Source organism: Colias croceus, chromosome 4 (assembly GCF_905220415.1).
Source record: "Colias croceus chromosome 4, ilColCroc2.1".
In the NCBI taxonomy this organism is placed as follows: domain Eukaryota; kingdom Metazoa; phylum Arthropoda; class Insecta; order Lepidoptera; family Pieridae; genus Colias; species Colias croceus.
This window is the reverse complement of record NC_059540.1, coordinates 9,966,819-9,994,442: the sequence shown is the minus strand read 5'-3', so window position 1 is coordinate 9,994,442 and position 27,624 is coordinate 9,966,819. Positions and strand designations below refer to the sequence as shown.

General features: G+C 36.5%; 1 protein-coding gene across 1 annotated transcript; it reads left to right on the top strand.

The window, feature by feature from the left end:
- The first annotated feature begins 223 nt into the window (after window positions 1–223).
- Window positions 224–27,624, top strand: LOC123691459 (T-box transcription factor TBX6-like). Its single transcript, XM_045635861.1, has 5 exons — window positions 224–472; window positions 3,009–3,126; window positions 17,375–17,642; window positions 22,859–22,999; window positions 26,686–27,624. The coding sequence occupies exons 1-5, from the start codon at window positions 394–396 to the stop codon at window positions 27,172–27,174; spliced, it is 1,095 nt and encodes a 364-aa protein (XP_045491817.1). The 5' UTR covers window positions 224–393; the 3' UTR covers window positions 27,175–27,624.

Below are 27,624 nucleotides of genomic sequence, written 5' to 3'. Positions count from 1 at the left end.
ATTCCAAACCAGCTGTTAACAATAGGTTTCCATCGATATATGCGCCTACGCATCAAATGTCAGATCACCTGCGACGGGGGGTGGAAAGCTCAAGAGGCTATACAAAGGCTTTACAGAGTCATTAGTTATGTGTCGACCAATGAGAGGAAAGAGGCGTGGCCATGTGCACGCGCCGCCCGAGATACGTCGCACTGTCAGTGTAAACGCAGCTGTCGTTACGTGATCACGCATCTAATGATTGCTGTTCATTGCCTAACGGACATTTGAACGTGTTTTGCTATAGTGATTTTTGTGTTTTTAATACTGAAACTGTTTGAACTACTCTTTATTTGACGGGAAATGTTATAGTGAAGTGCTTTTTGGTGACACTATTAATTGATATTATTGTACAAAATGATGATGGATCAGGCCCATTTCAGTGAATATCTGCTGAGGCAGCAAATGCTGCACGCTGCTTCGTTGAGTGGTTTGCGTAAGTCACTCAATTAACTATTTACTATGAATTATAGGTACCTACCTAGGTATAGATAGATGATAATATCTTTCAATTGAGGCTATATTTTCTGTAACATTTTTTCCTCATTAGATAATCGATTATTTTTCTTAAACTTTGAAGTTTCGTCTACTTTTTATAACTGTTATTTTTTAATCATTTATGCATCGTACTGCTTGTTTATAATAGGTATTAAAGAAAACATTTTTTGCACACCTAAGAGAGGCAGTGCTCTATTCTTACTGTAGGATATTGAGGGTAGTTTGTAAATTGATACATAATCATTAATCATACATGGGCAACGAATAAAAACATATAATAAAAAATATGTACATAATTGAATTAATTTATTCGTGAAATACTTTTCACATTTGACCATTGAATGAATCTTCTGTCTCATTCTCAAACAAATAAAGACCTAATTACTTTTTCATTTACGCTTAATGGTTTAAGTTAAATCGATATTAATGTAGGTAGGTACTGTATACTAATAGGTATATTGTAACATAAATAGTACCTTGTAGTATGGGTATTAATAACAACATTTCTATGTTAATAATATATTCAATACTTTTTTATAAAGGTAATGTAATATAATCAGTTAAGCCTATGTTTGAATAAGGTCACTATGTCGTATAATTATTTAATGATTGTATAAGAACTTAATAATTGTTTATGCTAGTTGAAACTTCCATTTTTAAATTGTAGGGTTGTGTCTACAGAACAACTAAGTACTTAATATAGGTATACAAGGTCTCAAAGAATAATTTAAATTGATTCTTAGAACTATAGAAATAAAGGCTTGTGCAAAGGCTAGATTCTGAATGAGATATTCACATTATAATGTATGATAATATCATGAAATAAAAAATGCAGTTGTGCTCAGAGCGCGTTGATGTCTTATTTATTGCGCGCTAGATGTGTTTTACGTGTCATATTTATTTAATTTTACCTTACCTTTATTTTTATGATTTCACCAAATCAGTTAAAATTATTCTTGACAATAATAACCTACAATAATTATAATAAACAAAAAGCATATTCAGCAGACGGCACGAAAAATTTTTGAATAACAATGCAGTCAATTCAAAGGGTTTTTACTCATTCTTATAAATTATATTAGTAATTATCTTTTTATTGCTATTATATATTTGTCATAGAACACTTTATTAGTTCAATAAAAATTGATATTCATAAATCCATTCATAATATATTATAAAAAGAAAGAAAATCGAATAATAATCCTACACAATAAATATAATTTTGTATTAATATTTTTGAAATAAAAACATCTGAACGTTGACAACCTATAGAATTGGTCAAATTATTTATATAACTGTTGAGGTCCTAAAGGTATTTTTTGAAACGAGGTAGGTAGGTATACCTACATTAATAAAGCCATATACGTGAATCCAACAGATCACCGTTCCAACTTGAAAAAATAAAACGTCGTATAAATTGCAGAATTCAGCCATAGCAATATGATACTTGGTAATAAACATAAATCCTAAATAAATATAAAGTTCATAACAAAAATATTTTATATAAACTTCGCAAATATATTTGTGATTTAAATATAAATTATTGCAACGCTTGTATAAATAAGAAAATATAGGTATTATGAAGAATTTTTGAAAGGTAGCTGTCCTACCTAAATTTTTATATTAAAAGATTTCGTAGGAAGCATGATTTATTAAAGCAGTTAAAATAATATTTATCTATTAAAATGTTGATTAGTAATTTCTAGAAGTAATTCCACACTTTATTGCAATATTATTAAAACATATTGAAAGCAGAGTGCTAATGTGTAAATTGAAAACTAAATAAATTCTTTTCCAATTTTTCGCTTTTAAAATGTTTATAATTTCGCCAAATGAAACTTTCGTATTTATTATATGCTTTAATTAATTTATCACTTCAAAAAAAATACGTTATTTAGAAATTACGTCACTCAAAATTCTCTCCATCGCAAAATACCGTAAGTTAAAAGTTGTAAACTCAAGGCTATCGATTTGTACCGCAATGCCCGACGGAATTGGCAGTCGTTTAATATTTGTATTTGATTGCTTCCTACGTGAATCAAAGATCAAACGCACCGCGTGATTATAATTACAAAATATGTAACCATTTACGTACTCCTCCGACGATATAAATTATGTAATTGTATTATTCCCGGTACTTAATGCAATTCTAATTAATTATAATTATTAGTCGCTTATAAATTAATTTATAATGCAAGTCAATAATTGAATGATCAGGTTATTTTAATAATACAGGTTGTTGTTGTGTATTTACTCAAGCAGATGATTCTTATTTAATTAAATTAAAGTTTATAAAAATATAAATAATGAAGCTTTTTTGAGATTGTTTTCGGCGATAAAAATTAATATTATACGCTGTATTTATGATTGTTTTATAGTATTTTGTTTCTTTGAAATATACATAATATTAATGTATGTATATTTAAAATATTTTTTGCTGTTATTTACTTATTAATTTTATTTATTTATTGCAGAGCATAGAATAGGCGCGGACGCAGAGCCGCCCGCGTGCGATGCGCGCTTGCTCAACGGTGAACTTTGGAGGAGGTTTCATGACATTGGAACCGAAATGATCATAACTAAGGGTGGACGGTAAGTTCCTGCTTTGATTTCTTTTAATAGATTTTATTGTAAAGCTAAGTATAGAAAATTATAAAAATAAGTAAGTAAGTAGGTAGTTACCCACCTTGTTAGAAACGTCTAACACGAGTTATACACTCCAATAATTTGTTTGGAATTATTTAAATCAAGTAAAATTTTAGATTTTTTTGAGTATTCTAAAATATATTTCAATTTTTTGTAGAGGTATCTTATTAGACTAATGGCTCAAATCTCAATCTACCAATATCCGATGACGTTTAAAAATCTGCCTTCAATAAACTAAAAATTTATGAATACCACACGCAACAAAAAGAACGAAATGATTGCATATCCGCATAATTTTAATAATTTTGAAAAATGAAAGAAAAGCAATCATACAAAGCAGCTGTCATGTCGCAGTCTCCAGCCCAATCCCAAAACATGTTGGTTATCCGCCATTCATTTGAAAATAACAACAAAAACTTAACGAAAAGCCATTAGGGCTGCCGAATCTGACGCGGGGCTTGTTAACGGACAATTTGGGAGTACGGCCGGACCTCCATCATAGACAAAACAAACATCTGCCTCGACGGCAATTTGTGCATTTCTCTAAATGGTCGAGCACAAATTACACCTTATTATAAGCTTGTTTGCTTTACGACTGTACCCCTACAATTATTTTTTTTCATCGATAATGCGAAGCCAAGAAATTACACAGTTGTGGCGATCTCGGCGCCTCCGACGTTTCCTGCTCTCGGGAGGCCCATTACGCTCCGCCCGTCGACTTGCCGGCGATATTTGCGCATAACCCTGACCGTGACAAACGCGGTCGATAACACATTTATCGTGCACATTAAAATCAATTTGTTCAGTAATTATCAGGCAGTAATCACCGCAGAGATGTGCCGTAACAACGGCGGTGGGCTAATTAAATGAGCTCAGAAAAACTGTAGCGGTTTTTGCAATTGAATAGCGCAAATGCGCGCCCGGTGTACCGGCATTGCGCTGTTGCCACGTCGCGTGGATCGCCTTTTTTCCCGTAATTAGCCCCTCTCGTCTTAGCTCCTGTCATCTTCTACACGTTTTTTCTAAACCGCTGCCGGCGGACCACCGCGCTGGATGCCAGAATTTCGATAATTTACCGCTTTATTCGTGAATCTCGTTAACTGCCCGCGCCGGTCCAGAGGTCACTTTTGTTTGTTTTGTATTAATGATCCCGTGAGCCGGGGGCGCGCCGGCGCCGCTCGTGGCGCCACGGATCGAAATGGGTCAAAAATATTCAACATATTCTTATTGAACGCTAGTTGCACGCCACCAAATTGAGTTATTTCGTTTCTAAGCTCACGCATTCGTATTAAGTGAAAAACTTTTTAAATTGGGCTCTCACTTCGTGCTTTTAGATGTTGTTCAAATAAATTTCTATAGAGGGGATAAAGTTCGAGGCGTAAATAGAAAGCGCAAACAATGAAATTTGGGCGGTTCGTTTGTGCAACGCATTTTGTACATAGGCAGAGTTAACACCTGCCGATGCAGCGGCCATGCGCGCTCCTATATATTATACAGAACGCTCCTCAATGTTCCCACCTGCATCGGTGTAAATTAACACAGCATACAATTGCACCACAAGGCTGAGGAACCACCAATCAAAAGAATTGTTCAAAACTATGTTTGTTCTAAGTGATTTATGCTGCAATAAAGTTCAGTAAACAATTTGCCCTAATAAGTTTGTAAATTTTAACAACACTCTATAAACAAAACGGTTGTTTTAAAAATGCAGTAACCTAATTTCATAGCCCAATAAAAAGTACATAAACTTTCCTAAAAGTGAACTAAAATTTATGTTGGTATAAGTTTATTTGGATAATCTAATATGACCTGTTTCGTCTACACAAATAATCATGTCTGCAATAATATACCACAAAACTGTAACATGTTCCATCTGTCTAATATCAGAGATAATACAAACCCTCAATAATCGTCGAACAAACAAACAAATGCTGCTTAGAATAGTTTTTTTTTTTTTCGACAAAACAAAATATGACAAATGGGCGAGGCGCGCCGGCGCAGAACGCTCGCGTGTCGTCGCGCGGACCTCCCGCCATTTTAAAAACAAACAGACAATATAAAAACTCGTTATTTATTCTCGTGTTATTCGATGGGAAGGGCGCGCCCAAATTCGCTTAAAAAAATCATAAGTTATAATTAAAAATGTCTGAGATGTTACGTTCTTTAACGTCATCGAGAAATCTCAGTCGCCAGTCACTAAGTACAGTCTTCACTACACACTACAAGTCGGCACCGCTTCAATCATCTTAATTTTTATAGCTGACTACGAAGTTTATGAGATTTGGAAGATACGTGATCGTATCTGGGAGATCGCATCCACGAATCCACATTCATAGCGTACGTTCCCGGCGCTTGTCTTAACATAAATACCGATTAATTGATTCGATCTGTGTCGTAATTAAAATGGGTGATTAGAGCGCGGGGTTCGGCGCCGGCGCCTCAAAGCGTCTCCTCCAGCATTCCTTTTGTTTTACCATGGGTCGTTTGTCGCCTGCTTGCTGCGTGGGCTAGGTGCTGTCCCTGTCGCGCTCGGCGAACGGCCGGCCGGTGCGAGCGAGAGGCGTGCGGGCGCCGACCTCCTGCAGCGCCGTCGGCCGCCCGCCGCGCGCCCCGCCCAGCGCATGCAGCACTAATAATCAGATTATGACAGCCAGCTCTCAAACGCTCAATACCACTCGTCACTCTTCACTGTCTCCTGAAAAATTGACAGCCGACATTTCCTTGCTCTTTCCTCTGACATATTAATAGGACTTTTCGCAGTCAAGCTTGATTCGAATTAAATGGCATTTATCCTCGAGTGCCACATGAGTAGTAGGTAATCTTCCCCTTTAAAAATAAAACGATTCTTATTGGATCAACTGCTTACATCTAAAATGAAGATAAAAATAATGTTTTAAACATAGACAGATAACAATCTTAAAAAACCTGTTGGACGCATGATCTCGAGTGTTCATAAAGGCTAAATTGCTTAATTTTACTTCACGCAATCACTATAAAATCCTAATATCCGTAAAACGAAGTTGTTTGTGTGACTTCAAATTGATTGTGACCGTTTAGTGTAATAAAGGCTTAGATGACGTAAGTTTGTCGTTAGGACAAAAAGCGTACCGTCATTGTAAGTAATTGATAATTCCGTATAGAAGGGGCAGGAATCTGAAGCACGCGCCGCGCAGTCGTCGCCACTGAATGATCATATCGCAATGTCCCTCGGGAAAGCGAACCCTCCCCGATCAGGGTCGAGATTTGGAACAAAACCGACGTACATTCCTTCCATTAAATACAGTGACAAAACTGTTATTTTAACACACGCAGCCGTGTACAACGTTCACTGATTTTTATCCAAAAAATATTGACAAGAATTTCGAAATCGCATTGTCATCACGCTCCTGCGCCTAAAACAATCGATTGATGTAAAAAAGAAATATGTGAACAACAAATTGAATTTAGAACTAAAAAATGTGGTCCGCGTCATATTCAAGCGGCGCTTGATTCATTTTTTGCTAGTTCGGTCCCTGATGATAATTTCTCATTAGGTTATAACATTTTTGTCAGTGGAAACGTCGTAAATTCCAATGATATTTTATGTATAGATACGTTATATACTCACAAGATATCCAAAAAAAATGCTTCCTATGCAGTGTCAGGCACACACAAATACAAGTTTCATTTCACTTAATTTATTACATTGACAGACTGTATAAGAGAGATGGCTCTAATAAAATGATATAAACAAAAAAGACAAAGATAGTTTGTCACTTCCGCGCAGGTGTAAGCAAAAGTCACAAGAATTCACCAATTAAATATAAATAAACAAATAGTTGCCATGGCAATTGGCATAGACTAACGACACAGAAGGTTCAATGTTATAGATGTTACGTTTCCTGCACACGTAAACAAATGTGACAATTTCATTTACTATTTAATTATTATTATGAAGTTGTATTAAAATGAAAAAAACTTTTTTGGAGATATAACTGTATTAAGCATTTATTACTAGCTGTGGTGTTCGTTTTCGGTCATCATCATTTCACCCGATAAACACCCACTGCTGAGCATAGTCCTCCTTATAGAACTCCATACGGACCGATCTTACGCTATTCGTTTCAAGGCAGTTCCCGGAACCCGTACAAGGTCATCACTCCAACTTGTAGGATATAATAATAGTGGTGCCTAGATGAAAAAAAGTATGAAATAAAAGAAAGGATGAAGTATAAGCCTTTTTTATCTAAAACACAAATAAAATGTATGTTCAATAGCTATTTACAGAAAAGCAAATAGCATTTTTCGTCAGTAGCGATAATCTTTTCTTTAATGTATACGTATATTCAACATCATTTTTGCAAACAAACATTTTTGCCATCACGATTTCATTGTATATAATAAATAGATATATTTGTTAATTACATGCACTGTGTGGATTTAAATATAAAAATAATCAAGTATTTACCCAAATCGAAATTAATAAAATAGCCGTTCTATTTTCAATAATCGTATCTGCATGATAATCTTTGAACACAGTGTGCGCTAGCTTTGTCATACTAGTGATTGAAGCAAAGTTTTATCCCTTTCATTATTTCAATACAAGTGTCAAGCAAGTGTCATTCATTAATAATTGCAAATTGTTATTTTTGCTCTAAAATTATAATATTTTAATACATTTACCTGTGATATGATATTCCTCTATCTTTCTTTATTTTACTATCGTAATTTGTGCACTTTCTGAACACACAAGAAGGCATTATTGATAATTTTAACGTTTATATCAGCATGTGCGTTCGCTGTCACAAGTCACAATCTGACTGATTCCACTGGTCCCAATTAGGACCAATTCACGGTTTACGTTTTGGTGCGTTGGTAACGTATCTACCTCTTGTTTCTATATATAATATCATTGGTAAATTCTTTGAATAATTTAAGGAAGAAAGTGGTCGTGTGTTTTGTTTTTATGGCGCCAACGGGCAGCCCGGTTAGATCGGTATCTCTCGATACAAGCGTTTAACCCATGTTACGTGGAAGTTCGGGATTCTCACGGATTCCGAGACGATCATTCGCTAACGACATGTAATAGGTACGCTCGAATAAAACGATTTACGTTTTTCTTAGTAGACGATTTAGAGGATTGAGGACAGCGCGTGTAATTTTGCTAATGAACTAATTAATGGTTAGGAAGAACTTTTTATTTGAAATTTGAATCATTGAATGCAATCTTCTTTGGAACTTTAAAGGAATCACAATTTAAATCCTTTTTTAATCTAAGTAAGTACCTACGTAATGTTAGAGAATCTATGATATATAAAAGTGCTAGATACGTTACCCGCTCTCTATTTTGGCAAGAAAAAACTCAGGTAAGTGCCAGTATAATAGGTCATTGTAGAGAATAGTAAAAAAATAAAAAAAGGAATTTCAAATTCATAAAATAAAAGTGAATTCAAATCAATAAGATCAACCCATTTGATATTTGATACACAAAATGATCTCAACTCCACTAATGAATTAATTTCCAGAATACGCCTTAACGCTACAGAATCGTTAAAGTAATTTGAATGTTTATACGTGTCCATATTGTTGTACATGTCCATATTCCCCAGAATAACGTCATTAGACAGGAGTGGGTGCGCGACGTGTCACGGAGTCATTAAAATTTGGACACGTACCGCGGTAGTGGTGGCAGAAAAATTTATCTGTCACTCTTTTAAAAATATGCATAGGTATTATTGTAAGACCTCAATTACAAAATTAATGTACCTAACAAAATTGTAAAGTTTTACATACGGATATTCTGAGTTGTTAAATTTTTTCGCTCTGAATCTTTCGCTGAATTAACATTAAAAGCGTTATTGCGTTTTGTATGTAAAATTAACACTCATAAAAAATATAATAGTCTAAAAAATGAAGCAAAAAGTCGTAATGTTCGTAATATTTTCAAGTGATGGTAGTATTTGTCAACTGTACACTTCTCCCATCACATAGACCAAGATCTTATCCCGTGTGGTTCACGATGCTATGTAGTGTGTCGTGGCGCCGCTCTCCATCATACTACAAATGCTGACTTGGGAATTAAGATATTACTATCTGCTGTATTTATTGATTTTTGCTTACTCAGTGGAGAATCTGTTTGACATTTTTTGCAGGACATTTTATAGGTATATACATTTATTTCAATTAAACTTCAAAACATCTTTAGTTGTTAAAATCACAGTAATCTTAAAGTGTAACTGCGTTGGATATTTAAATAAAAATATTGTAAAACGTTTGAATTTTCTTTCCAAATAAACTGAAAGAACAACTACCACAATTTCCCTTGCTATATCGCATCGTAATGAAATTTAATTTAAGACACGGATACTTTGTAGGTACCCACTTATAAACAGTGTAGCATCTAATTTGCTATGCAGCTCAAAAAAGATGTAAACAATGCACCCAAACAATGTTCTTACAAACAAAGCATGTAATTCCCTTAGTACAGTCGGGACCACCACGCGTGCGCAGATACCATCAGCGAGCATCGCGACATCACGCCACGATCTGTATCAGTTACTGTGCTACTGAAACCGACAAGCCTTCCCACCCTTTACCAACCAACAATCAACTATCAACCTTACTCCTTGACCACAATGCTTAAAATCATTTCATAAACCAAGACAACTATGAAGCAATCCCTTGCTGGAAAGTCCAGAAATGGGTGAACGTACAGCACGATTTTTAAATAAAAGTGTCACATGGGTGTCGTTGTAACCCACTCGTTTGTGAGAATACCGTTCGTGATAAGTCGAGATGTACACGAGCGTGACATAAATGTTTACGACTTATATGGAATATGATCTTAGCGCCCAAATAATGGGAAACAAACATCAAGCGCACTTGAGCCTACTATACGCTACCACTGTTACAACAGCTATGTTAGTTCACTGTTATACAAACGATCTATCTTCTGAAAGAAGCATTTGTAATATCTAGTACCTTAATTTAAACAAATGTAAATTATGATAAATAATCTAAAAAATAAAATATGTATGTATTTGGAAACAACAAGTATGTATCTTCTTTTCGTGTTCTGTACCTACTCAATCTTAGAATACGACGATGAAGTACGTATGAATATCTGATGTCAATGTGTCATCTCTAAATTGTATTGTGATTATTTAGCAATGTGAAAATTAACACTGTATTATATTGTTCATAAACGCTAAACGACTTAAAACAATAACAAGTTTACGACAGTAATTAAAGGCGCTGCATTTGCAGATGCAATTACTATACAAATGCGTTAAAGAAGATAGTCAATTATCGATACGAAAAGGTGGTCAGAATTACGCCTTTTACGTGGTGTACGCGTAGTCCGCATAGTCGTACGTGGTACAACGTACGAGCGCATTTCTTTGAAATATGTAACATCGGTTCAATGTCAATAGCACGGAGTATGATGTCGCAACCCATCCACTAATTGCTGTGACAGGGCGCGGCGCGTTTGAGCTCAACACATTACGCAGCCTTGGCGCGATTCCTCGTATAATAGTCTGATGACAAACGTTTGGGGTAAGCGATCAGCGAACGGACAAAAAATAAAATATTTTCACATCATGTCTCACACGCTGTGCTTTTTGCTAAACATGCCACTTGTACCAAATACAATTTGTCTCCGTTAAAACATTGTTTCATTATTACATTTGCTCGTTTGTTAAATCGCTTCAGCAGTTTAATTTTGACATTTATTTTATTCTTATGCTTCTAACAAAGCTATCAGATATAATCATAACCAAAATTTGATTAAGTTCACTATTTCTATGATGTCAAAACAAAAGATTTACATCGTTTTGATTGGCGGTATATTTTGATCTCTTAGACGCTCATAAACTATCGGGAATCATACTCTGTCGACAGGCACTTGCGCCACACACACCGAATTAATACCAATTAACACACACTGGCTTAATTGTGAATCGAGTGCGGTTCGCGTGCGGCGGCCTCTTTGTCGGCCCCTCAGAGCCCTCCTGCGACTTTAATTCGCGACTGTATCTCTTCCTCGAAAAGCTTCCTAAAATACAGGCGCCGCGGCCGTTCACTTCCAAGATGTTATGAATAATGAACCCTGCTATCGGTGCATACGTTTGTAATTAGTTCGCATTTCACAAAGATGCTTCTAGGTATTGCGGCATCACGGTACGGCGAGCGAAGATCCTGCACTTGATGGATCTTTCTTTGCGACTATTAGCGAAAGTCCGTATGATTCTGAAAGTCATTTACGCGGCTAACTAGATGTTCTTAGAGATCTTTATAACTTTGATCATAGTCCGATTGCATTACCTAAATCAAAACATAAACAGGTTTCATTGAAATGGACCAACCTAAACATTCATAACATCATAGCACAATATGTCAATTATCAATTAAAATTTATAGAGAAAAAAATCTAGCTACTATCTTTAAGATCACCGTGTTAGATAAAAATCACCGCATACAGGTGATCATCAATTCTTTCTTATATCGCAGCTTTGACAGGATTATAATTAGAAACTGTCCGTCCTTATGGTTTGTCGTTTTTAATGTCGCTAGCCGGATCCCATACTGCGCTCGCATTTCATTAACTTGCGAGTTAAAAAATTGGGAGCTCTCATAAAACGGTGTGATTTATGCGCGGACGGCAGCTAACGATGGCTGCCACCGACCCTGCGTCACCGTACGTATCATTTTTATCCGTTTCATATTTTATATCCATTATTTTATCAACTAATGAACGAGATAAAAAAGCTTTATATAAGCACCGGAACTCGCGTTCGAAAGTAGGTGTAGCTCGACAAAATTGACACATAATGTATCTTAGTGTTTATTATTCATGAGTGTCGCACTTTTAATGTCGCTTGAAATGTATCCTGTACGTAGGTTCATATATGGTCGCATGTAGTACACATTCACACAGACAACGTTATGTAAATAGCACATCCATATTAACATCAAATAGAGGCGGTAACCTTACATACGAATCGTATTTAATTTAAGTGATCAAAAACAGGCTAGATGGTTGTATTGATTATTATCTTAACGATCTGTTGTCCGCATTGGACGGCGTCAAAAGGCGCATAATAGACTCTAGATGCGGCGGCGAGATAAGCTTTGTCCTACGCCCGGCGGTCCCGCACTAACTGTCAACTAAATTACTGAAAGATTGCGAGCCGGTTTCGTTGCAATTTACAAATGCGCTTTGTGCAACTCTACCGCCCGCGCCACGGCGCCGAACATTATACGCATCGCTTATGTAAATTTTATGTGGCGAACGCATCGATACCGATTTACGGGTAAATGATAAAATAAGATTTAAGATTATGTTGTAATTACCGATTCATGAAATAGCGTTCAAAAGCTTAATTTTATTTACAAATTTTATTGTTTTTGAATTGTAATATCGGTGAAACTTGAATAAGTTTTTGATTGCTTGCGGTGCTTTTAAGGTTGATTTGGCAATGTCGATTTGGCGTAATTGGATCAGGTTAATTTAAAGCGCAAAGGGCGCCGGCTGGTCGGTTGTGTCGATTTCCGCAAGTGGCGGTGTTTGGGGTAGTTGTAAATTTGGCGATAGGCGCATAAACATGTCACGCAGGTGCGCGCGGCGGGGAGGCATTGTCTCCTTCGCACGCCCTACGACGGCCGCTCATCATTCAAATTTAACTACCTTTGAACCTTATAACTACGACAAATAGTGTTGTGTATGAATTCGTTCTGCAAGCTAACTTCGTTTATATTATACTAGCTTTCCGCCCGCGGCTTTGCCCGCGTTTTCAAAGAAAAACCCGTTCCCGTAGGATTTCCGGGATAAAACCTATCCTATGTCCTTTCTCGGATATCAAAATATCTCTATACCAAATTTCATGCAAATTAGTTCAGTAGTTAAGGCGTGATTGAGTAACAGACAGACAGAGTTACTTTCGCATTTATAATATTAGTATGGATTATAGGTATGTAGGTATAAACTATAAATGGAACAGGTTGGAATAACTCATCAAAACCAATTGATCACATACTTACTATTCTGTAGTTTTTCCTTTCATTAAAAAAATATTCCGTTATCTTATAATTTTCTGTCCTATAACATGTTTACAACCCATCTAAGTTAATCGATAGAGCAAAAACGTTTGAAACAATCGAATACAAATGACATACCTATATTCTGTTTGCCACCTGCAGCCGCAGGTTGCAACAAAAACAGGTCGATAAAAATAAAATAAACTTTTTGTCACGATCGTTATGATTGAAGGCGCTGTCGCTGATTTTAAACAAAGGACGACAGATAGGTTCCCATCAATATGCTAATACCGAGTTACTCGGTCAGAATCGTTCCGAGACTTTTTTGCTGTCGGACCCAAATTGGTTTATTTGTATTGTTGAGAACGACTCTCGAAGTGAACTCTATTTGCAGACCGCTCGCAACATATGGAGTGGATTCGCTTTTTGTGTTAAATAGCGATGTTTGTTTTATAAAAATATTTGGATAGAGTTAAAAAATACATCGAACAATCCGTGTGAACCACCCTTTATAGTCTCGTATACGGTATAGACAGGTCTATTGATGTATAAGTTCACTGTTTACTGATTCATTAACAACGCGTATTAACATCGCACATAACTGAAACAACAATATACTGGTAATCAATTCGCTCGTGTGGTTACGTAAGACTCATAATTAATAGTAACTCAGCTCAGAGTAGGTACCCACATGAAGCACGTGGCCGTACTATTTCATATTGTAGCAATTAAAACATTTATGCGTATCAAACTTTTGAAAGTTGATTTGTCGATAAAATTCAACTTCGTAAATGAGTGATTACATTTATCGTTTTTATATCGTAAAAGGTCAACATATTTTATTTTATTATATTATTAACTTTTCAATTCGTCGCATAATAATAATATAAAAAGCAAGACTTTACATGGCGGTATTATGTCAACACTCAACATCACTATAACGCTGTAATGTTAACCACTATCAAAACACGGTCCGTAAAGCTCGCTGCGATTCTCACGGCGGCTTACGGGCCGAGTGAACATTTTGACACATCCAGGTGTCCGATTTTTTATACACCCACACAATGGAGGAGGAGTGTTTAGTTGTTTACCCAGGCTCACATCTGGGCGGACGGAAAAAACCGGCTGGACCTCTCGTATGAGCGCTAATGAGCGCGACTACGCGGCTTAAACACACATTCTTCTGCTTAGCCTCTCGAAACAAGTGTTAAATCTTTTTAGAAAACAACAGATGCACACAGAACAACGCTCGCCTGTCCCATTAACGAGCGCAATGCGTCTTAACATTGAACTTGACGATAAAATACTCGTGAAATCAGTTGTAAAGATAATTAACCCTGTGGGGTAGGTTCGGGATGCGTCTGTTTATGACTGCGCTCTGGACGATGCATCAAAGACAGTATTCAGTAGCTCATTTGTAACTGTACAGACGCATTATCGATTACGTGCTTGACTGCTCATGTGACGAAGATACCAGAAATTTGACGCAGCGGAAAGACAAATGCCCCATTATATATTTTAATGGGAACAAATAGTTTTGTTTACTTTTGTGAATGGGATTTTTACAATCGAATGTATATATACTGAGCGGATACGACAGAAAATCGCGGTTCGTTTAATATTTCGAGTGCGGATGCGAGAGCGGATGTGTTTCTTCCCGCGCTGTTAGCGCCTCCGTGCGGCAATTGGCAAGTTGTTACCGATTTACGACCCACTCTTAACTTTATTCAACGCGATTTTGGTGGTCCCATTGTATTCCACTAAGTCCCTTCCCACCGGCGGAGTCATCGCGGCTTAGCGCGCCCTCGAATGCCTTTTATGGCGATTCGTTTTTATAGTCTCCTTATTTCATTTGCATCGCTGTATAAGCAGTATCGTTAAACGGAACGTATTCGGACATTACATTTATGATTGTTACAGTATCGTTAATTCAGAAATTAAAACGACGCTTTTATTACCGATACCATAATGAAATGAAAGTCGGATAATTTATGTTTCACGATCATAACTGTTGCTCAGTGTAAAACATCGTCGAAACAATAAACTTTAAACCTTCGAATATCTCAAAAAATGTCTGCGCTGTAAATAATGTTTGAAAGAATCTCGTAATCGCTTCTTGGATTACCGATATGTTCGTTGAATTTTATAAAGAGGATTCCGATGCCGGTTATTATCACATTTAATTAGCTAATAGCGGCTGAGAATCTGAGTGCAAGTATCGAATTGAATTGACGAGCCGCAAAATCCGACAGTGTTGCGTGCATTAAGGGTATCTTAACGGCTTTAAAGAGGTATTTTCTGCAACGGACTGTAATAGGCTTTTAAAGAAGCTCATGGGGGTTTTCGCATAAATTGCACGTCGATCGTCACCTTTGTCGGCGTCCTCAAAGCCTCGATAAGTGACGTGGCGTGATAAGAGCGTCGTACGGTAGCACAGGGATTTGTCGATGTACGGTCAACATGATCGTCGATACCTGCAAGTATTGTGTGTACATATTTGTGTTTGGTTTGTGCGTTTGTATTTGATGGAGGGACGTCTGTCAATATTGTCCATGTATAAGTTAGAAGCTTTACATCGTGTACCTTTAAATGTAACATGTTAATGTATGTTTGGTATTACTTCGGGTTTAAGACAGGAATGGATATTTGGATTCATTAGCCCTTTCTTAAATATTAAACATAACTACAGTAAACTGTTTTTTTCTTTTCTAAATGAAAATCAATTATCAATATGATGTGACCAAACCGTTTATATGCTCATCTTGGTAAAGAAAAAAAACCTACCTTTACCTACCTGAAAGTACGTACCTACAAAAAACCGATCAATATAAAATCGTATCGATTCTTGTCGTCTATCCGTACAAACGTAAGGCAGTAGCCGGCGTCGTAAAGTTTAAATGGAAGCTAATTTAGTGCTCTGTTAATTGTGACTGTGTTGGCGCGTTATCAGCAATGCATTAGCGCGCCCGGCGGCCGCCTGATACCAGTGTTATGACTGATGGCCAGAGCCTGGCCAGTGATAAGGAATGTGGTGAATTAGATGGATCATGCCGTGTAATCAGCTATGTACCATTAAGACTAAGTGCTGTTAAACTTGATTTTGCTTTTCGGTGAAATTATACTATTGAATGATAGATCTAATGATCGTCTGTTATTCGTCTTCAGGTCGATGCATAAAAAAATCAGCACAATACTATCTGTCCAAATATTTCGAAGTGTTTTTACGTAATATCTACCTATATTATTCAGTCTCATTTTCTTTACTTTGTCAAATATACTGTTATGATCTTCATCATTGCACAGCTGAAACAAATACAATTTGTCAATAAAATTGAACCGATTAGTTATATTGGGCGTCGGGTCGCTATCAGCGGCCGGCGCCATGACATTTCAACCCCAACGGGTGCCAAAAGCTCGTTCACCAACACTTTTACTCCGATCACATGCTTTTATAATCACGATAAAACCCACAGAGTGCCCATTGTCCCCCCTATCACCTTATAGCCGCCGTAATTTTATTATCGTCTTCTTTGTCCGACCGCGGTCAACTTTACGCCGTACAAAGTTATCTTTTATTGACTGTTAAGTGCTTGTTTTAATTTTATTTTGTTTATTCAAAGGTGGAAAGGAATGTCACCCGAAATACGAATACGTTATAGAACTAGTACTTAATTTATACGCGTTATGTTGAAATAAAAACGCCGCACTATTCGTTTTAAATATAATTCATAATATTTTAACGATTTCCCATTTCATTAAAGGCATGTTTTATGAAATAATAAAAGACGGGTTATGTAGGTAGGTAGTTATATCCGTTCCATACATCGCATCTTTTTTTCTTGTAGTAGGTATATAAAAATGCAAATGAGTAGATAACTACCTTTATTCACTTGTTCAAAAAATTTAAATATTTAATACACCTTTTCATTCCATTATACAACTGGGTATAAACTTTTTTACAGCTAGTACATTGTACACTTACCTACCTACTTCTTCTTTACAGAAAATAATAAAAAAATTATATGCATACGAACATTTCAACTGCCTTAAAAGAATGTTGGCAAAATGAACTAACCATCTACCATCTATTCCAACATTGTAAACAATTATAAACACATATCTAATTAAAAAATGCATGTACAGTGTACACATATCTAATGGAAGAGTATATTTTCAGACGCATGTTCCCATCCCTCCGCGTGGCCCTCAACGGCCTGGACCCCCGGGAGGAGTACTGCGTGCTCCTAGAGCTGTCCCTCGTGGGTCGCCGCCGCTGGCGCTGGGCGGGCGGCGCGTGGGCGGCGGCTGGCGGTGCTGAACCCCAGTCCCCAAGGCGCCTGATGCTGCACCCTGACTCCCCAGCCCCAGGACATCATTGGACAGCCAACCCCATATCCTTCAGCAAACTTAAGCTGACGAATAATACCATGGACGCACAGGGACATGTAAGTTTTTTTTTATTTCTGTATAAGTAATATGATAATTATGCATTCATTAGCAAATAGTTTAAGAGGAAGCAAAACAACCTAAAAAGTTATGTTTAAACTTGTAATATTTCATTTTTTTCTCAATATAAAACTAAAGGGCATACCTAACAGTTATTTAAACAGATGCGCAAATACAGTAAAATATTTATAAAATTATAAAAACAAAATATCTTTTAGCTAATTATAAGTATTCAATTTGTCTTGGTCGTATGCAGCGACTTTAACATAGTTACGTCGAAATAAAAACATCTGAATTGTACCAACTTGAGTCGTGACTTCCACATTCTTTACGGGATACGCCTTCCCAAGCACATCTATCAAAACCTAAACATACACCAGTTTTGAACTCTAAAGTAATACGTGGAAGAATCAAAATAATACAAACGATATAGAGCTTTGAATAATGAGCAAAGAAAATGCATCTTTACTCTTTTAATAAGTATGTAAGTTACTTATACGATAGTGACAAAAAATGTTATGAATAAATTATTTTTTCCCTTCCATTGTGACATACCAATTTTGCCATTTAAAATACATTTTATATAGGTACTATGCAGTCGTAAGAAACAATAAAAGGGCACAAGAAGTAATGGGCGTTATTTGTATCATACATATTTGCATTAATTTAGTATTTATAGAACTAACATTCCAACAATGAAGAGAATTTAGTTACCTTGCAAAAACAAAAACCTACCTAAGTACTTAACTAGTAAGAATAAAACCTACATATCCTATAAATAACAAACACCATTTATCATTAACTAGAGCCAAATATTATAATATTGGAACAAATTTATTTTCATGGCTAATAAGTAGCATGTTGTAACTGAATAGACAGTATTATGATGGGTCAGGACAAAAACTTTATACGCTTCGTTGAGTCGATACCTTGGATGATAAATGAAGATATGTCAAAAACATTGCATACCCTGTATTATCTAGATCAACATGTTATAGTTTTGTATACCTAAAGGGTTATAATTAAAACGTAAATTAAATTAAACAAGTTTATGGCGTTTTCATAAATTAAACAAATTTAATAACACTTTTAAATTGCAAAACACAACTTTTAATAAAGAATATAAGTCACAGTTTATCAAGTGGATAATGGTATAATTAATTAATTCTGCAGTTTTACTTGACTAATTGCAATGATATTGAAAAAAGGCATCTATCTAAACGCAGGAAACTGCAACTTTCCTCTCTCTCTCTATCTCTAAAGAAAATAATCATCTATGGAAACTAGTACAATTCACAGTACAGGCCGATATTAACCTTTCTATGTTTTATGATACGTTGTCAAGCGCACTCCGGGCGGCGTCTTTAGTCCGCCACAACAATGGGACTGCTACCGACTTACCGAGACACAAGGAGCTTCACCATTCACATGGAAATATACGCTTCGCTTGCGCACTTGAGATTTCGCCACCTGTAATAAAAAGGGTCCCATTCTTCTTCCACTAGCCGCATTGTTTGCGATTTTTTAACTCTACATCAAAGAGTTCTTACCCCACAAACTCTTTGTATACCGTTTCCCTAATTACGGCTCGGATTAAGCCAACCTTTAATATGTTACACAGAAAAGATTACTGTTATCGTGTCGTGGAGGAGTTTAAATTGTTTAGTAATTGGAAAACGGAATGTTGACTATCTAATTCTCACGCAATAGACCACTCGTAAATTGTAATGCTGTTTGCTAAACGAATTGTCTTGTTATTAGGAAATAGTTCTTTGAATACATCAAACAATTTGCCTTAAAACAAAACAGCAATATAACTTAGAACTTTCTTAGTTTAAGAACTAATAAAATAAAAAGTAGTGACTCAAAGATTTTTAAAAATAAATCGTCGTTTACCCTCTAGAAAGCAACCCCTTATCTGAAAAAATGAAGGGATGTTTGTTCGACACATTAAATATTATCGCTACAAGCAATCAGTGTGGTTACGACGGGACGCGGCCCGTGTCAATCCGGGGGAAATTACATGTTTTACGGTGTTCCCCTTCAATATTTTATCTTATAACATCTTGCACGGCTAATTATATAGAGCAACCATTAGAGGCCTATAACACGCTTTTTATCGCAACTAATTTTGTTTACAGAAATAAATATTGAACCTAGTTTTTATACACATTTCGTTTTACTACACACGGCTTTCAGTGGCAAAAAATTTCTGATTAAATTATTTCGAAAAAGAAACTACTAAGTACACATTTTTTTTTTACAACTTTACACTTAAAACAAACTAGAAATCCCAATTCCACAAATACCAAAGGGACACGCTAAAAAATATAATTTTATCAGAAACTTCAATCGTACTTGATTGAACGCATGTCCGTTTGATGGACGAGGATGGAAACGTGAAGAAACGTTAATATGTCTGTCAATCGTCGTGCCCCGCGCTATCCACCTCGCGCACCACGTACGCAGATTATATCTATCTCACGATTTTATAAAGTTATTAAAATTAAAAATTAAAAAAAATATACATAAAAATAATGTTTTCCTCCTTTCCTACTAACCAGGCAGATAAATAATTAGTCACGACAACGTATAGGTATGTAGGTATTGTCACATAAAATAAAAAGCTCAATTATTATTAAACCGAACTTAACAATGAACTGTTAATTAACCTCATTTGTTATAATTACGTACGAAACACGTTCAATTAATATAAATTAAAGAGAAAACTTAATCAGCATACAATTAATGAAACACAAAACGTGTAAACAAAACGAATTAAAAGTTGATTCTTAAATTGTAGCGCACGTTAAGTTCGCAACAAGGTGCAGTACCCCGAATTTCTACGAATGCAATAATGTGACTTCCAGATAATTCTCACGGATGAAATTACATCGATAAAACATAAGATACACCGAGTAATTAGCTAAATGTGATAAAAAGCATCGGCGAACGAGAACATCGTCGAAGCTTAATCAGAGATAAGGTTAATTTTAAGGTTTTCTTTATTAGGTTTAATTGCATTACATTTAACTGCCACAATTACTTTAATTAGTGCTTCGACAAAAACACAATGATGAATGTTACCTACACGACACATTACATCCACCTTTTTAGAGACATAAAAATGGTACAAATATTTTATCTTCATCGTTACTCGGAAAATGTATTAGTGAATGTCGTAGAGCTACTCGAATGTATGATGTTATGCAGACTTTAAAGAGCCTGCCTCGGGAGCCGCCCGCGACCGCGCCGACAGAATTCGGCGATGTGTAATTTCTGTTACTCAATTCTTAGTTGTCAAGACTTGCCGTAATTAGGCGCAGACCTATTTTAATTATGTTCTTCTAGGTACGTACCTTCCATCGATAAAATTAATATTTTCATAATACATATGTTCATTATGTTGACAAATTGAAAATTGAAACAATATAAATACCAGTTAGTAGTTAAATTGTAGATACGTCTCTATTATATTAATATAATTGCTGCGTGCTTGAAGAAGTGTCACGTACATGCTTTTAGAATTTATAATAAAAACGAAACTGTTCGTCCTGACTTAATAATACTAAATAAATAATTACCAGCATAGTGATAAATATTTATCTTTGTAAACGTGTCATGCGCATTGTATTTTTTCAGCGTCCTCCGGATAGGTATTCCGTCCCGTTTTTTACACGAGCAAAGGTGGTCACAAGTCTAATTACTTTAAACATTTATTTAAATGCCAACAACAATGACAAAGTCAATTATTCTAGTTTTCTATATATACAGTAGGCCGCTTGTATGTGCATTGTATATCCATTTAGGGCATTTCACGCATCTGCTTATTTCGAGTTAACCAATACGAGATAACGTTCGCCAATGTTGCATATTGAATACCATATAGAGTTAATTTCCTATTAACACTCTCGCAGAATGTGGTAAATATGTGCATTAAGGCTTTAGCATTTGTCCATGTTCGGCAGCTACAAAAACCTCGCATGGCGTCTAGACAAAGTTATCTCGTTCTGTGAAGCGACACGTGTCCCTTGATCGTTCTGAAATTTGTTTCAAATGACACTTTTTGCATCACTTGTTATTTTCTGTTTAATTTCTCGAAAATGGACACGTTAACTGCCCGTCAATTACCTAATTACTTATAATTAAAACCCATTCAGATAAATGTTTGAGATGTAATTTAATGACTCGCATTGTCTATAGTTTCTGAAAATAAATAATAAGACAATCGATTACAAAAAGCAGTAGCAAATGCTTGCAATCAATAAAGGTCTTAACATTTATTGATAGCTAGCCTTTACAATTAACGTATGTTAAGTTTTTGTCCAAATTAAATTATAAGAAGTACAGACTCTAAAAATAAGGGCTGCACTGTAGCAATGCATAAAGGGGGAACTTTTAAAAGGACTATCATATTTCAGAAGCGTACAGTAGCCAAAAAACTAGAAAGTTTTATAAAAAGTGTATATGCGAGTGAAAATAGAAAACAGAACCCTTTCCGCTTGAAGTGGTTTTGGCGCCCGCAGCGCGCAGGTAGCGTTGCAGTTGGCTTGAAGTACCACAGTAAGCTAGCGCGCCGACTGTCGCTAACTTTTTTACCGAGTATCTGTTACAGCTTACAATGTATGCGAAAACACATTGTATTTTTTAATTATCGTCTGGTAAAATTAGCAAGGGTTGCGATTACTTTTTTTGCGTTATACGCACATTGTTGATTTTTTGTCAAACTGTATGAACAACGTGTTGTTAATTTATTATTACATTAACTTAATAAGCTGATAATTGTAGGCGCATTTGTTGAAGTAATTTTTTTATCTTATGATAATTGATTAATAAAATGTCCAACAGTAGATATTATTATTTTAAATTTGGCCTAACAGGAAAATAGTTCAATAAGTTGGTTAGATATTATGTACATATTCTAACAGTTATACTCTTAATACAATAGCAATAACATTCTTGTAAATATATTTTATTGAAGACTAGCTATCCACGGATTCGCCCGTTTTGTCTAAAATCAAATAAATTATATTACCTCAACTAAAACCTTAATCAAAAACTACTCTATCTATTAAAAAAATGCATTTAAATCCGTTGCGTGGTTTTAAAGATTTAAGCATACATAGGGACAAACAGACAACGAAAGCTACTTTGTTTTATACTATGTAGTGATACTATTTATTACAATTACCTACTAATCTAACCCTCTTTACAGATGGTCCTAACATCGATGCACAAATACCGGCCACGTGTGCTGGTAGTGCGCGCGCGCGACGCCGCCGCGCTGGCGTGGGGCGCGCCTCACGCTTCCTTCTCCTTCCCGGAGACTGAGTTCATTGCTGTTACTGCTTATCAGGTAAATATTAGCATTTGAACTATAATTATTTGAAAAAATTATTTTAAAATGTTCTTGTGAGTTGTATTGACAAGATGAGGTAAGGAACAACGCTCTACACTTCGTAATGAGGATGGATTGGTACTTTTGAGGTAGGATGAACTATAGGTGTCGGTCGATGATAATTTAAAAAATTCCTATTAGTTTGTGAGTTGCGTTGACAGTATGAGTACACAAAGGGACAAATTTCTACACTACTTCGAAATGAGGATGGATAGGTACACGGTCTTTTGAGCTAGGAATTAGGATGAACTGTTTTCATAGGAGTCGGTCAATGACAATTTCAACTATTACTATTTGTAAAATTTATTATTAAATGTTCTTTGCGAGTTGCGTTGATAGGACGTAAGGGACAAAGCTCTACACTACGAAATGAGGATGAATAGGTCCTTTGAGCTAGGATGAACTGCAATCATAGCAGTCTGTCGGGTTCTTTTGAGTTATTATTAGTGGGAGTTAATTAAATTTTTATTAATTATACGTGTGTTTTATTGCGTGTTATAGTCAGTCTAATTACAGATATCAAAATCTAAGTGCAAATTGTTAATTACACTACGATATAATATTTACTCTTAAAAAAATATCGACATGGAGTTAATTCATCACGTATCGTAATTCGTAGGGCCGGTTACATTTCATACAAGCCCAATGAAATAAACTCACGTACCCGAACGGGTTTGAACTCTGAAACAATTACCTTCAGGAAATACGAGTGTTTTTGTGGACCCAATGGCGCGTAGAAACAGTTAGCTACCTAAATTTTGTGACTAAAGCGTGCAACTAGAATATGCAATTGGCCTCTTTTAACTCATGTTTTTATGTGTTATAATGGCCAGTAAATTGTAATAATTTCAATGATTATGCCAGTCGTAATAAGTGTTTCAATTATGTTTGATTGTCTCATTTTATGCAATCTATAGTTATGTGGGTAAAGTTATCCAGATACCAACTTTAAATGAGTTCAAATTAGAGAAAATAAAATTAGATAAATTCAGCTTTTAACAAGCGATCCATATTTTCATCACAAGTGTAGGAATGCAAATTACCTTAACTTGAGGTAAAAGTCATAAAAGTTTCGTGCTATCAACGATTGCGACGTATTCCCCAATAACGATATCTAGATTGGAAACGCCTTACAAACTTCGATACGATCTAATTTTACGGGTTCCTCGAAAACGTAGTACGTTTCTCAGAATGTATTCACAATTCGCACTTATGATAGGGAGATTTTTTGCCTCAGGCGCCACGGCTTTTACCGTATCAGCAAAAAATATGACGCCGATGAGTGGTCATCGGCAGATTTGGAAAACAAAAGGAACTAATTTAAAGGTCTAGCGGTATGTTTGTGCATAGTTCCGTATTGTTCGAGATCGAGGTTGAGAAGTGCGATATTAGTGAAAAGATACAGTTACGCTTCAACGGTGCTCTCTGTGCTGATAATGAACAATTGTTTTAACACGGCCATTGTTGATGGCAGCTTCTGTATTTTATGATTCATCGGGATTGCAGTCAATTTTAAGTGCATCATTTAGGGTTGCCTTAAATTTTAACTGTTTATGAATTCGGCACGAAAAATGAAATATTATACCAAAATTGATTGAACTTTATTGATAGCTCAAGTCGATAATCACGTTATTCGTTGACATGTGAATTTAAAAACTTCTTTTTCCCCTGCATGAGATTACCTACCTACCTAACCAAAATTGGTGGCTCATTGATTTAATAAGTTTATACAAATTTTCTTGTGTACAATATACCTAATATGTCCTCCCCTAGCAGGCAGCAGCCCTCCCGCTGTTTGTTTTCTTACCCCACGTCTGCATCTTTGTTGTCCAGCGCACCGTGTCGTTTTCTTGCATAATCCATCGTTCAGTAATTAGGTCGAGGCGGCTTCTTTGCTCCAGCGGCGTATTTAATGTTGACTGCAACGAGGCGCGAAGAGCTTCTCGCGTCCATTTATAATTACAATTACGGACCGGCAGCTTTGTAGGATAATCCCAGAATTGTCCAACTAACGGGACTGCGCCGTGGACAATGGCCGGCGACGTATCGTTGCGCATTATCCTCGCATAAACGAACACACGCCGCCAAACGTATTGTTACGAATTACCGACGAATTAGAAAATGCCCTTTGTGATCCCGGCCGACTGTTGGCCAGCGTAACTAGGTGGCAGACGGTGCAGCCGCAATAGCGTGCTCACTGCCCACTGGGGCGACTCGTAAATATCCATATTGAAGTCGAGACATCGAATGTTTGTAAATCATCGATAATTCAGCCGTTTGCACCCGATAACTAAACTAAATTTACACAGACCCTAATTATACATTTCCGAAAAAACTGGCGACAGTCGCAAATATGAAATATTCACGCAAAAAGCGAGCGACTGGTTGTCGCGTGACGTCACGGGCGACAGGGCGGAGCGGGGGCGGCGCCCGGCTGCTGATACTTCAGCTAGCCGCCGAGAAGTGCACTCTAGTGAGCTAATAACAGGCTTTTAGCACTCCTCGCTATCGGCTAGCTGCGCGGTTATCTGGTAGTGCTATGAGCAAACGGCACCCGCCGGCGCCGCCTTATCGACTCGTGCAAACAATCATTTACAAGTGACTCTGCGCGACGCGACGGGACTGTTTGCGGTCAAGATTCCGGTAGATAACCCTAAGTGCCAAATTTACAACGTGCATACAAGTTTTACGGTTATCTAAAGTATACTCTAATTACCAAATACGTTTGTGAGGTAGAATGTCGCTGGGAGTACGTGAGAGAGCACCCGTATTAGAAGAGTGATTATTTGAGTCTTGAGCGTTCATTCATGTGTACATTTGAGGGCAGTATTATATTTTAAATGTTTCCTAGGCGCTTTTGACTATAGTCACAGCAAGGAAATGCGCCAGTATATAAGTACCTAATAAAAATAGTCACCTAAGAAATTTTTCCCTAAAAAATCTCTTCCATACCGTGACATATGTACAAGTTTGCATATCGTATTTCGTCACGGCACGACTACGCCCGCGCCCGGCGCCGTCGCTAGCGCCCGCTCCGGGCGGCCGACATCGGCGACATGCAGCATGCCATGCTAATTGGCCTGTCGCCAAACCACACATGTGCAACAATTATCCTTTACAAGCTATTAACGACGTGTATACGGAAACGGATGTTTAAATTGCCATCCCAATGAGATAAGATGGATCCTACTGTGTGTCGATACTGACAACCTTAATCCGCTTATCGACAAGGGAAAAAATCATACAATTATGACGAAAAAGAAGTCATAGTGAAATAGTAAAAATAAAAATATCGCTTTCTAACCCAGATAGGTGCCACTTGCAATAATGATTTTACGCTATAAAACGGGTTTTTTCAAACAGAATTCCAAATATCTCGTCTCAACGCACGAAATTATCTAAATAATGCTCACACATACTTGTAAATTTTCTACGAATACCACTAAACAACGAGAAAAATAAATTCACCGTAACATGCAATCAAAATAATGACAGAATCGTGCCGCGTATAGGTACGAGCAAAAAAAGATTTTCTTTTTTGGTTTTGAAATAATGACTCAATAACATTAATAAAATCTTAATGAACTGTGTACGCCTTTGTGTTTTGTCGCAATTATCTAATAAAATTTTTTCCTTGTCCACAGAACGACCGGATCACGAAATTGAAGATCGACAACAACCCATTCGCAAAAGGTTTCCGTGCTTGCGGCCAATCAAAATGTAAGAGAAAAAACGCGGACAGTGATCCCAGTAATTCGGACACGGCAACCGAGTCTCCGGAGCCAAAGCGCGCATGTTCAGATGCCGCGTCTTCTTGCTCAGAAGAAGGAAGCTTGCGTTCTTCGTCGCCTCGGTCTCCGCCATTAGTTGAATCGCCAGCCCCACTTATCCGACAAACAACGCGCGATAGCACCAGCCCGCCAGCTTTCTACCCTCCTGAACTTCCATACATGCATCCATTACATATGCCAATGCCGTTGGGCATTTGGCCCAATGCGTCCAATCCCTTCATGGCATCTTGGAGTCCAGCCCTTCCCGCCCCAGTACCAAGAATACCTTCCCCCCCTACAGCCCCAGCGCCATGTCGTAGAGTTAAAAGCTTCACTATAAGCGCACTTCTTGGTGAAGGTTGATAAACTTGTTAGAAATAAAGCGGGAACAACTAGCAATTTTAATAAATAAATAAAAGTATGATATTTTTGCTAAATACTTATTTGTTGTTAATGATAGTTTCCTATTTTGATATTAATGATAACATTGTAAGAGCATAACTTAATAAATAGGTTATTTCCTATATTATATTGTCATTTTTGTTATCACTGTTAAACTACCTCGTAATTTAATAAATTTATGCTTTGTGATAGCTGTGCCTTTATGTATGTAAATAGTTAAGAAATTAGCGTAGGTATTTATAGTTATTATATCTACTGCCTTATTAAAATGTCGGATGTCTAAAGAACCTACCTATTATGTTTCTAAGCATGTATACTACGTAAATAAGCACTGTTTGTAAATACTGTAAATAGAAATAAATGAATATGTGTAGGTAAGTAAACGGTAAATATATATGTTATTCTATATAA

Bases quoted from the DNA above. Each gene is read 5' to 3' on its own strand.
- LOC123691459 (XM_045635861.1), top strand. From the start codon at position 394: ATGATGATGGATCAGGCCCATTTCAGTGAATATCTGCTGAGGCAGCAA. The intron at 3,127-17,374 runs GTAAGTTCCTGC...GTATATTTTCAG, and splicing joins ATCATAACTAAGGGTGGACG to ACGCATGTTCCCATCCCTCC. The intron at 23,000-26,685 runs GTAAATATTAGC...CCTTGTCCACAG, and splicing joins TTGCTGTTACTGCTTATCAG to AACGACCGGATCACGAAATT.